Source organism: Uloborus diversus, chromosome 1, assembly GCF_026930045.1.
Source record: "Uloborus diversus isolate 005 chromosome 1, Udiv.v.3.1, whole genome shotgun sequence".
NCBI classification, from domain to species: Eukaryota; Metazoa; Arthropoda; class Arachnida; order Araneae; family Uloboridae; genus Uloborus; species Uloborus diversus.
Window position 1 is genome coordinate 118,986,148 of NC_072731.1, and position 13,584 is coordinate 118,999,731.

Sequence of the window (13,584 nt, forward strand, 5' to 3'; positions counted from 1 at the left end):
GGTGGCACATATAGACTAGCCAAGTCACTGAATTCCATCTGGAGTTGATGAGAAACACATTGTCCCTCTTATGTGGCTCCTAAAAAATTTTCCTTTAACAATTATTTTGGATCATGATAATGAACATTATGGGTGCATACTTTGTATTTCAACAGTATTTGTATTTTTAGATTATACAAATGTGCAAATATCAATTACTTGATCCACAAGTTTGGTCTTAAGCTGAGGTGTGTGTGTTACAAAAATCTCCCACTGTTCTGTCAAACATCAATAATAGGATTTTCAAACAAAGGTTGAAATGCTTAAAGTCTATTTGATTGCTGATTGCAATCAAGCAGAAATTAATTCTTTAAATTTTTAACTAAAAATTTGCATTTCTAATTTGTTGGAGCCACTTTACCCTTTCAGGGTAAACTGCTAAGAGATCATAAGATGTATATCAACTAACCATAGTTAATACGAATATTCAAGATAATAAGAGCAACAAAGCAAAATTGAATAAATCTTTTATCCCTATTTAAACATTAAATGATCCAAACAAGGTTCAAATATTTAAATAACAATCAAAATACAAATAACGCTCAAAATATTATTCTTTCCTAACATAGAATAATAAATGAGAATAAGTACAGAATCTTATCTAAATTAAAATCTTTTGTACATAATTTGCATTTAAATGGCAAGAATATAAACTTTGGGAAGAAAGAAAAAAGAAATTTAAGTGCTTCTAACATACAATTAATGGTTCACAACATTGGGGCAGAAGGGGGAAAGGAGTGGAATCAATAAAGCAATTCAAACAAACCAAGTTGTAATAATTTAAAAGTTAAATTAGAATTAAAATACTAAAATAAAAAGCTATTAATTATTATTATCAACTCTCAGTCCGACTTAAAAAAATTGCCTTTAAGGTGCTATGTTGGGTAGCGTCCAACACAAGATTAAACAGCTGGATAATTTTCACAGACTTATAAGCGGTCTCTAAATACAATTTAGGAAACTTGTATGACTCATAATACTCTCTGGTTACATTTTATAATGTTATCAATAGGGAAGAACTTTTTTCAAAGAATGGACCGCAAATGGTTAAAAGTTTAAATGCATCGGCATGAATGAGTAAATTTTTTAACTCTATGAAGCGATTGGATATGTTTAAATCATAGAACAAGTGGAATTAAATACTACTTTTAAACTAACAAAGATTTGGCAATACCATGAGAAAAATAATGCTATAATTATGTATTATTAAATAGTCACATTTGAATAATTTTATTAAGATTATAAAAGCATTTTTATGCTGAAAAAAAAAAAGCAATAATGACACCATTTTTAGCATACTTTGTAAGAAAAAAGAAACCCTTAAAAACATATAAAAGAAAAAATAAGTGAAACATTAAAATATACAATCACAAGTTGATTAAGGAATGCAAAAGTAATAATTAATAATAAACTGTAAAAAGGAAAGATATAGATAGATAAGATAGATAAATGAAATTATAGATAGGACGAGATAGAGAGAGAGAGTGCAAAAGAGAGGGGGTAAAGTGAAATAAATGGATAGAGCAACAGATGGACATAAAAATAGACAGAGTGATAGAAACCAGATAGACTGATAAAGATGTGAAAATGGATAAATAAAGGGACATTCCACAGATATATTGATAGCTGATATAGTGTCACATTTCACTCGAAGTGCACCAGTCTTTCAATTGCTTTGTGCAATGTCACAGTTGGCTGCTACATACACTTTGATTACTTTTGGCAATACATCGGTTTGGGTTGCTTTTGGTTTATTTATTTCATTGCCATCTTACAACTCCTAGTTTAATTCTGGCACCTTAATTTATGCTTTTTTGTTACTCAAAGGGTAACATGACCCTAGGTTTCATAGTTCATATTGTTTGCTTTTTTGAGTAAAAATACATCTCTTATTTTGCTGAAACAGTTTTGGAAACCTTATTTGTAGACCTTTCATTAAAGAAAAGAAAAAGACAGGTAAACAGATATAGTAAGGTAGAAGTTTTCTGATAATAATTGGTTCTGGCAAAAAAAAAAAGGAAAAAGAGAAAAAAAAAGGTCCAAAAGAAAAATCTTATTGGTTTGTTTTGTGACATCAGGAGTCGTTTTTCAGATTTCCTATTTAAACTTTGATTCATTAGGAGGAAAAATAATTTGATAATTAAATATAGAAAATCCGAATAATACCTGCAAATATGGCTGTGGTGTTATGAGTTGGATCATACGGACACACGCCTTCCCCAGAGGATTCCTTTGCAATGGAGTAATCAGCATCCTTTAAAGAAGTTTAAAAATATAACCACATAAATTTAGAATAGTGATTACTACAAAAATATATGCCCAGCTCATGATCTTGTCAACACATTCAGCATAAAAATTGTTGGAAAACTTATAACAGTAAAAAAGTTTCCTTGAAAATTTAAAGCAACAAAAAGAGGAGGGAGAGAAAGTAATGGAATTTAAGAGTCTTAAAATAAAAATGGTTTGCTGACACATTTTTATGTAATTGAAAATAACCTTTTATTAATCTATTTCAACATTTCTTAAATTGTGTTCCACGGAGCCCCAGGGTTCCATGGAGCTCTCTCGGGAATTCCATGGGATTTGTATATTTTCTTTTCATACCTTTCAAATTTGTCACTTAAAAAGTCAACAAAAATAACGCCTCGCCAAAAATACATTTACTGTCACTTTTGCAGCTAATTTAAGCATTACTACCCATCTGGGTTAGCCACTATGGGAACCAGGCCGCATCATTTAGTTCTTATAATCAAGCAAAATTCCTCAAGAATTTCTCACAAGAACTTATAATAAGTAGAATAAATATGCTGATTTTTAAATGTTCAATTGCCAAAGTATGTGTCGATTTCTTGACAGCATAGTTTAAGAAAAATAGAATGTTAGGGAACATTGTATTGGTTCATTGTCCATTAATATCTACTCTTAACACAAATGCTTCATTTGGTTGCAAAGTTTGTGACAGAACCGGTAATCAGGCATGGATACAGGGGAGGGGAAAGGCCCCCTTCTGAAGCATGAAATGGTGCCTAAAAGGAGCACCGAGGGCGGCCACTAATGTTTACCCTGCAAGCTTTTATAGAGCTAAGCAATGAAGACATATTTTATTTATTAAAAGGAAGCTATACTGATTAGATACTCTCGCAAGCATTTCAAACAACAAACTATGTAACAAACTCTGGGTTTAACAATCGTGGATGCGTGGAGAGAAAGTGGAAAATTGCGACTCCCTTGAGAGTAACATATATGAATGACGAACTAAAATGTTGTACATTTCCCCTTTACGACAATTTTTCTGATTAAAATCTAGGATGAACTGCCCTGTTTCAGATCAGGTAGGAGGACAGGGCCCTTGCCCCGGGAAGCAAATTTAAATGTCGCTTCAAAACGAAGATTCAAAAGGACGCCATGACCTCCTTGACGAAGCTAAAGAAGGCTTAGAATTGCATTTCTAGGACTTTACTTTCGGAAAACTTCGCTGGTTGAACCATCGATCTTAAGGACTCAATTAAGTCTCTGGTTCACCTCTTCCACCTTAACTTAATCAAACATAGCCTAAAAATGTTGGCTCCAAAATCCAAAAGGTGTTTTCAGACGACAGCCCTTCCTACTATCAAATGTCAAGTAAAATTGCTTTAGCATTTTTCGAAATTTTTGCAGGGGAGGACCCTGAAATTCATTCGCAAATATTACTACCGAACACAGTCTCAATTAGCGTCTTTAGAGAAGCCCCTAATTCCACCCTCTCTCACTTAACGTATTGAAAAACAAACTAAAATTGTGTTTTTCAAACATCAGTTTCAAGAACTTTTGGGAAAAGACCCCGGATCACTCTTTTCTCCAATGCAATCACTATACCTGAAAATTTCGTTTTTAGACGGTTCCGTGGAGCTTCCTGCTTAGCTTCCCTGGTTTAGCTTCCTGCCTAAACTAGCCTGAAATTGACTTCAGTTTCAAAAACACAGTTCGTGAGGGCACACTGAATCTCCGCCCGCTCTTAGTCCCATCGTTATCAAACAATGCTTAAAATATGATTTTGGGACTTATATTTCTAAACAATTCCGGAGGAGAACTGCCAGGCCTATGTAACTTTTTACGGCACAAGGGCATATCCATCAATCGTCGAGGTGAGGTGGACAAAAGTCCATAGTTATATTTTTCAGATATTAATGTTGAAAAATATCCGAAAGATTCGTAGAAGCTTCCCAGTTTTGTCAACGTCACCAAAGATGATATAAAATTGCGATTTTAGAAATATCCGCTTAAGAGCCCCAAAATCCTTCCTTCCCAAAAATAGCCTATAATAGATTTCAGTTCCGAAAAATATTTTGGTTCCGAATATTTCCCCTATTGTTTTCAAATCTGGCCAAAAACGGCTTTTTGAAAAAATAGTGCAGAGAAATTACCGGAGGATAGCCGCCAGATCCCCTACCGTCACCTAAGACCGCCTAAATTTGCGTTTTAAATTTATATTTCGAAATCTTTCGATGGGAGATGATTGAATCTCCTTCCCTCTTGCAATGTCAACAAAAGTAACCCAAAATTGCGGGTTTAAAATTTCAGTTTCGGAGATTTTTCAGGAAGAACGCCGATCCTTCCTAAGCTACGGTCTTAAAAAATAGCTTCAAATTGATTTAAATTTTGAATGAATTTTAGGAAAGAATTGCAACATTCCTTTCACTTAAAGTCTCGAAAAAGTTCCTAAAATTGCGATATTTGACGTCAATTTCGAAAATTTCTCCATGCACCTTGAATATACTTGACTCTTTTGTCCTTGCATCCAAACACAACTAAAGATTAGCTAAAAATATTTTTCATATGCCAATTTCGATAATTTACTTGGAGCAATCCTCCTCCCCTGAACCCCGACACCTCCCTCGACGCTTCCCCTTCCTCCATCCCTTCTCTGATGTCACCCAAGAAAGACTATAAAATGCGTTTTTACAACTAGTAAATTTTGGTATCTATTACTTTCTTCAAAGATATAAATTGTACCTAAGGAGTTTCTTACTATAAAAAAATTCTTCCTTTTTATAAGATCATTCTTCTGTCCCCCCCCCCTTTTTTTAAATTAGAACTTGGCATAGAAATTTAAAGAAAGATTTATATAGACGTTAAAGATTAGTCAAAATATGCAAATTACTCTTGAGGGGCGGCACATTAGGTCTCTGCACACGGGCGGCCGACACCCTAGGATGGGCCCTGACTATATCAAAAATAGCAAGAAATGGTGCCTTTAAGGTTTTAACTGCGAAATTTTTTCAAGATCAATCCCAAAACGCCTATTCACCTAATTTTCACCTAACATCTCCAAAGGTAACATAAAATTGGGTTTTAAAATCTTCAATTTTGAAAAAGTTTTGGACGATGCTATGTATTAACTCCCTAAGTGGCTTCAATGTTGAACAAATTTCGGGAAAGCACCCCAAATTTCTCTCCTACAACATTACCAAATATTGCCATAAATTACGATTTTTGACATCAATTTCAAATTTTTTGTCCTTGAGACTAGCCACTCTCCCAGTATCTATGGCAAGGCCATGGTGGCCTGATCGGTAAGGCATCGGACTAGTGACCGCATGGTCCTGGGTTTGATCCTCGCTGGTCGAAGATCCACCGTCTTCATTAATGGTGACTGAGGGACGTTAAATATGCTCGTGGTCAAAGTCCTTCAAGTGAAACAATACCTCTGGAGGTGCTGGACCAGGGATTGTTTGGTTACTGATCTGGTTCAAAAAATAAGATATATCTTCAGGGTTCCATCCAACAGGTTAAGCCACAAATAGTGGGAGTTACCTGGGACTCTGGAGTGAAAAGTATCTATGGCAGCAGTTGCAAGGATAATTTAAGCATTTAATGAGTGATGATCAATTTAAGGAGGAGTACTGGTCACGAGGGTCTAAACGGTTAAGTTCTGCCTAAGGTCACTATATATACAGCAACTGTAGTTTTGTCTGAGGGAACACACAGCGACATCAACAACTTTAATTTGTAAATAAATAAAAAAAATGTTAAAAAATAAGAGATATTTAAAAAATTTTATTTTAAGATTTAAAAACTTTTTCTACATAAATTTAAGTGAATTATTAACACTTTTGTAGGTAAAGCACATCAGTATTTTTTTTCTAACTAAAAAGACATTTTAATCATATAACTCATGCATAAATTCTGAGGTTTTTATCCCTTTTACAAATTCTGAGTATTTCTCAGAATCACAAATAGGATTGTACTGGTATTTTACAATAAGAAATAATAATTAGGAATCATCAACAGAGTCAGAAAAAAATGTGAAGTATCTAAGTATCTGAGCACGCAACTCAAAAGTATCTGCAAGCTAATAATGGTCTATCACGTAAAAAAAAAAAACATTTTTAATCATAAGAAATAAATCATTTCATAAAAGTTAGATGAGTTAAAACAACGTTATAAAGCACAAAATTGCAAATAATTGCAGGTATATGCTTTGTGATTACAAGAAACTAATTTTCATGCCAATTATGTGAGCCTATAGATGCAAAGACGTAAGCTAAATTTCAAAATATTAAAACTAAGCTTCTTTTAGCAGATATCTTTGCATTCGTAAACTCACATATTCTTGGGAAATATTTCTATACTGCAGATCATACATTGCATTGGTGGGACTTTCTCTTCTTAAACTATCAAGTCGAAAAATCAATAGGATACCCAAATTTCTGCGAATAAAGGAAAAAACTAGCAATTCGCTGCTGCTTGCAAATGTTCTGTTGAGGGAGGGAACAAAACCAAGTGCAATAAATCTAGTAGCAAACGTGTTATTTATGAACAGGAGAGATACCACTAGGAGCAAGTCCCCCGTCTGCCTTTGTTCCCTTAATAGCCCAATGCGTACAATAAGAATTCCAAAACTACCTTATTTTCGGGCGTAAGCGCCGCGGCGTTACGAGGAAAACAAGTTTAAAAAGTGCCAATCAGATCCGGTGGGTACTGCAGGTGCGGCGCATACGATGTTTTTTTTTACGACATTTTACAGAAAATAAACTATTTTGAAAAGAAGCAAAATAAAATGTTTGGAACTTTCTTCGAAATAATCGAAAATGTGTTCTGAATAAAAAATAACAAAATTTTCATTTTGAATTTCTGGTAGTATTATTAAACACGCTTTTTTTTTTATCAAAGCGATAAACTATGCAAAAAATTGATGAATTCATAATCGGTGTGTCCCGCCTTTTTCGCACAGTTCAGCTTCTACTGTAATTTAAGTCTTTGATTAACGGGAAGATAATATAAAATTACGCCAGATTGTGTTTTATTTCTTTAGCTTTTAATTAAAGGAACTGAGCTAAAATCGGAACAAATGTCCAAATTTTAGAGTATAGATCGGGAAAATTTGCGGAATTTTCATTTCGCGGTGAAGTCCGAATCTCTTGCTTTAAACATCGTTTTTTTGGACTAAGGTGCAGAAATTTAAGCGAGTTTATCCTGTAATTATTTCAAAGTAAGTTCATAACTTTATTAAACATCCACAAAAGTGATCGTTCAAAGTTTTTTTCATGCGGAATGTCTAAAATTTCGGCTGCGATCCGAAATTCGACAAAGTCCGTGGTTGTCGGATTCAGGGTAATTAACTATCAGTAAGTCATTAAGAATTTTTTTTTTAAATATTTATTCTGTTTAATTGAATTTCAGATATATCTTCAGAAAAAAAACCCTAATAGAAACAACATTTCTTTCACATTGTTTGTTAAACTTAAAGCACGGCGCAAACTTCCAAAATTACTGCAAGTGTGAACTTGCTAGCCCTATATGATAAGCTTTAAAGCCACAGGTGCTTTTGTAATTGAACGCACGCAAAAAAAAAACATTTAAAAAAATATATAATTTGAATTTTGACATCTTGAATTCAAATTATGTTTTTCGCAATCACGAGTGCTGGCATAAGTGTGTGGGTAGTTGTGTGTATGTGTGTGTATGTATGCGTATGTGTTTGTGTCAGTGTGCAGGCATGAATGTGTGGGTAGTTGTGTGTATGTGTGTGTATGTATGCGTGTGTGTATGTGCTTGTGTGTATGTGTTTGTGCGTAGGTGTATGTGTTTGTGTGTGTGTGTGCGTGTGTAGTTGTGTATGTATGCGCGTGTAGTTGTGTATGTATGCGCGTGTGTGTAGGACATGGATGCAACCTGGAGATGGCTTTCGCTATAGGAGCAGCATCGTGAGGAGCCAGCCGGTCCACGGTGATGGTGCGGAGGGTGGCGGTGGGAAAATAAAATGATAGGACATCAAAAACAGTCAAATGAAAGCAATAAGCAATCGTGATTGCTCAAAAAAAAAAACATATGAAAAGAATTGTTCAGTTATCACCACTTGATTAATAGGAGAAAAGAAAGGAGGATTAATTTTAGCAATTTTTTAACAGAAAGAAAAAAAGACATGAAAAACTAGAACATTATACTCGCGATTATGGCGAGCCGTCTATATTATCTAGCTATGATTACTACGGTTTACATTAGCAATATATTTTAAACAAATTAGAAGTAAAGAAGGGAGAGCCCCTGAATAATTGTCGCGAGATGCGCATGCCCGCAGAGAATGTATCCACACAGCAAAGAATATATTCACCTTACGCGCTAGCATATATACTATCTTTTATAATTTTACAAATTAATTAAATAATATCAGTTTAAAACAAATTAGAAGTGAGCAGTAAGAATTTGAACGATTATCGCGAGATGCGCGTGCCCGCGGTGAATGTATCCGCACAGCAGGGAATGCATCCACCGAACGCGCGGGTGTATATACTGTCATGTTATAATTTTTACAATCAAAATAAATAATATAAATGTCAATTTAAAACGAATTAGAAGTAAAGAGTACGAACTTTAACGAATATTGGACGACGTGCAAATTCGCGATGAAAGTACCCGCACGTCAGCGGATGTATCCGCGCACGCCATGAGTCTATATTATCTAGCTCTGATCATCAATAATTAAAATTATCTACAATCATGTATATTTAATTAGCGATTTAATGACAAATAGTTAATATGATAAATCTCTTTGAGGCAAGAACCTGGGCATTCTCAAAAATAGAATACTGGCTACGTCACTGCAATATTAGCATACTTACTAATTGATATTGACGGCAAAGAGGCTTAAAGGCATTTGTTCCACAAACAAGTATTTTATCCTCTGATTTTCTTGCCAAAACTCGGATGTAATTCTGACATTCCTCCTAAGAAAAACCAGTCAAAAATGAATACATAATTTCGTTTTTATCCTCTACCTATTAAGTTGTACAGTTCATTTAAAAGAATACATTTTTTTTTTAAAACACACAGCAAATTACCACACACTCTTTACATATGTTTAAATATTTTCTCAAAAATAAGTTTATTAACATCACTTTACCAATGATAAAGGTTTCTTTTCTTTACCCTACCTGAAAACCAGTGCATATTAAATAAAATGCAGTGTTTAAAACGTTTTAAGCTGTTAATTAAAAAAAAAATTTGATAAGATGGTCCTTTTATTAGTAAAAATAGTATATTAAATCATCTACAAAGAAATATTATAGGAGTCAACATTTTTCTAAGTTATTAAAACAACTTTTAAAGACATTTATATTTAATCATGATAAAACTAAAAAGTTTATATGGAAATAATTTTTAACTGAATTTTCAAGCAGTATAATTGTTGCTGCGAGAATGACAAGTAATAATGAAAGTATAGAAGTAATGTAGTTTTACTTACCTAAATAATAGTCATATTTATGTAAAACAATTTGAAACCTTTTAACAACCAGTCATATTGAGCTATTCTCTAATCAAGAACTTAGGTTTTATTGAATAAATACAGCATTTTAACTATTAAAAAATAGTAAAAATATTTATCTATGTCCGCAACTCTATCTTTTGTAACTAACAACATTGAAATGCAAAAAACAATTATTAATTAAAAAAAATATCTTATTACTTGGTTTTAAAGCAAAAGAATTTCAAAGTCTTAAAAAAAATTCTTTTGTTTAATCCGAGACGACGTGAATAATACAATGGCAAAAAACAAAGTTGATTTTCATTTAACATTCAATTTTAGCCAATCAAAAACGCCAAGTAATAACTCTCAAGTTTTTATCAGTTTTCATTTAAAAAACAAAGATTTTTTTTCCTAAAATCGCAATTACAATACGCTAATTACTTAAACACGAGTAAAAGCAAAGGAATCAAGTCATTAGTGACGGCTTTCTCTTTGCCTGTAGGGCTATTTATTTTACGTAGCATGGAGCGCGTTGAAGAAAAATTCAAGCTATGTAAAAAAACAACTTTACAGACACAGAAGCAATCTTAGGAAGTTCATCTTGTGGTTAATAACTTAAGATTCAATACTTTGACTTTGAGGAAAAAAGATGCACAATAGGGTGGAGTAAAAAAAAAGAAAAAAAAAAAACTAAATTGAGAAATATGTAAAGCCTATAATATGCGGAAAAGTTGCCTCTTACTAAGACTATTTATCATACAAAATTTCAGCTACATCAAATATCTTTAGCTACCCATTTGACTTTGAATTTTAAGAAATTAGCCTGATTTTTCACCAAACTAGCAAAAATGGAACGATAAAATATAATTACCTTTCATTGAAAACTTTGTGTGTTTAAAAGGAAACTCTTGATAAATAAATACTTATTATATAGATAGTTGAATCACCTAGGCGATTGCAAAACTGCTTTCAAATGTGAATTAACGTGTTAATCGCACATGCTCTTCCAGTGCCCTTTCTTATTGCGTTCATTGGTATACACTGGGTTCTTTGTTCTAGTTAATTGTCTCTCTCTTTTAAAGTAAATAATTTAGTTTGAATTATTTCAAACCATTAAAATTATTAGTACTTCAAATATAAATGAAGACACTGTTTTTGCATATAAACAACTTGAAAGGGAGAAAAAAAAAAACGCAATTATAATTCAAGATTTTTTTTTTCGCATTTTAAATGATATCAGCGTCAAATTTTTAAGTGCAACTGAATTCCAGTCAATTAAAGTCAAATAGTTATCTGCATTAAAGTTTACTGCAGGAATCTTGATTTCTTAAACATAGTAATCGAGTTTAGCCATTTTTTCCCTTTTAAAGCTGTTGAAGGCCCATCTCTCGCATGTTTTATATTGTTGGCCAGCATTGACAATACAATGTTTTCTTGGCATGACTAAGTTATTTTATTAATTCTGTAAATTACGTTACATACTTTCAGAAGAAAGAGGTCAAATAAAAATGAGCAACTGCAATTTTAAGAAACTGTATTGTCGCCTCAGAACAACAGTAGAATATCTTACTGTTATTCCTGGGTTTAGATGACTTATTACTGTTGCTCTGAGGCAGCGATATACGTAGGTCAATCAGAAAGTTAGTTGCACTTCTTCGTAAATCTGTTCCGTCTAAGATAATTTTGATGAAACTCTATAGCAATACTTCAGACATGTACCTTTATTGTGTGATGTACCCGGCTTCCCCAAGACAAGTTCAGTTTTTTCTGATCATTAGTCGCAAACTTGTCTTGACTGCTGCAAGTAGCATCCAAATTGGAAATGCGTGCAGTGATTCAATTTTGAAGGCAAAAAGGTGCAACTGCACTGAAATTTATGTGCAGTAGCATGAAGTCACCACGGCCAAACACGTAGCCAAGCACCTTTTCGTCTCCTTATCTTAAGAAAGATATTCATGTATTGGAAAGGGTTCAAAGGCGGGCTACAAGGCTAATAAATGGACTTTCTCACTTAGACTATGATTCCAGGCTTAGAAGGCTAAAAATGTAGTCTTGAGCAAAGAAGAACCGAGGGGACATGATTCAGTTGTTTAAATTTATTAAAATGAAAGATGTTACGGGGCTGCAGTTTAGCACTGAAAACAGGACAAGGGGTCATTGTTTTAAGCTATTTAAATCTCAGGCTAGCATGGATATTAGGAAAAATTATTATTTTAGCAGGGTAGTGGAAACTTGGAACAGCTTACCGGAAGAGGTGGTAATGAGCAAGGGAGTCGATAGTTTTAAGAGGGCCATTGATCTTCACTGGGGATTGTAAATTGACTAGGACCAGTCTAGCTGGGCCCAGAGCCTGTTGCTGGTCGTCACTTTTGTATTTGTATTTGTATAAGTGCATGGTGAAAATGCAATGTAACATTAAGGTATCGTGAAATGGTGCAACATGTTTAAGAATGGACGTACAGATATTGACGACGCTGAGCGCGAGAGAAGACCAAGTTTAGATGGGAAGTGTGGAATCACCTTAAAAAGTTACCCTAACTTTTCACCTCCTGACTTTGATGTTTTTGGTCCCATAAAACAAGAACTTTCAAAGCAATGATGCCATGCGGATGACAAAGTGAAAGATGCAACCCGATCTTTCACTTTGTCATCCGCAATGGTTATCGGACATCGGACGGGATTCCTTTACAGATGGTATTGAGAAACTTGTACCACGCTTCGACGAGTGCTTAAATAACGGAGGTGGTTCCGTTAAAAAGTAGATTTTGAATGGAACTTTAAGATGCGAATAAAGTTATAGTAAAATTCCAATCATTTTTCTGTTTTCTTGAGCAGTGCAACTAACTTTCTGACCCAACCTTGTATAAACATATTTTTAATCTTGCTTTAATTTGTTAAAAAAATAAACAAATAAAAAACCTGATTTTTGACAAATAAATTTTAAGTTTAAATTAACTTATCCCCCCCCCCCCATTTAAATCTCAATCTGTCTATATGCTTCTATTTTACCGTGTAATGTACTACTACACCATCTGTGTTAAATTTGACTTGATTCAAAAACATTTTTATTAAAATTGGTTTTACATTACATTTGGTGAAAATGAACTATAATATTTTTGTAATTTTTTAAATAAATGTAAATATATTAGAAAACTAAAGATTTTTAAGTTGACAAAAAAAAAAAAAAAAAAAAAAAAAAAAAATCATAATTTTTTGAACTTATAGTTTTCGATTATATTTTACCTCTGATTTTCCTTTCATTTTGCACATGGTGATGTCATCGTCACTAGAATACCACTCCAACCTCTGCAAATGTAAAGAAAACAAAATAAATTAATAATAAAATTTAACAGAAACAATTTTTTGTTTCACTGCTATAAAACCAGTGAAATGAATCTAACCTTGTATTGTCAAGACAAATAACGAATATCACCTTGATATACGAAGTAGCGGTTGGAGAAGTGATGTAAGTGATAAAATTAGAAAATTGGAGAAAACCAGTTGAAATGGAAGGAGAACCTGTCCTCACTTTCGGGGCAAAAGATGATACTAGAAGCGCTGGTATAAGTACTGCTACCCAACAAGGTTTAGAAACACTTTTCAATGCAACCTAATCAGAATTTGAACTAAAATGCATTTTACTCAAAACTTCAAAACGCCAATTATATCCCTTAGCTTTTCAGTTTCTCACACTTTCATATTACATTACGTCCCAAGGACCAACGCTTCAACCGCATAGGCGATCTATCAGTTTTAAATGCTTGGGCTAGCCCGAGAAGATGAACTGACAGCTTCATATGATGATATTTGATTATAGA

General features: G+C 33.4%; 1 protein-coding gene across 1 annotated transcript in view; it reads right to left on the reverse strand.

Moving 5' to 3' along the window:
* LOC129231766 (semaphorin-1A-like) overlaps positions 1-13,051 on the reverse strand; it is a 51,283-nt gene extending 38,232 nt beyond the window's left edge. The window contains 3 exon segments of the mRNA XM_054866134.1: positions 2,206-2,293; positions 9,141-9,245; positions 13,010-13,051. Coding sequence (XP_054722109.1) covers positions 2,206-2,293; positions 9,141-9,245; positions 13,010-13,036 — 220 coding nt within the window. The 5' untranslated portion in view covers positions 13,037-13,051.
* Positions 13,052-13,584: the final 533 nt, after the last annotated feature.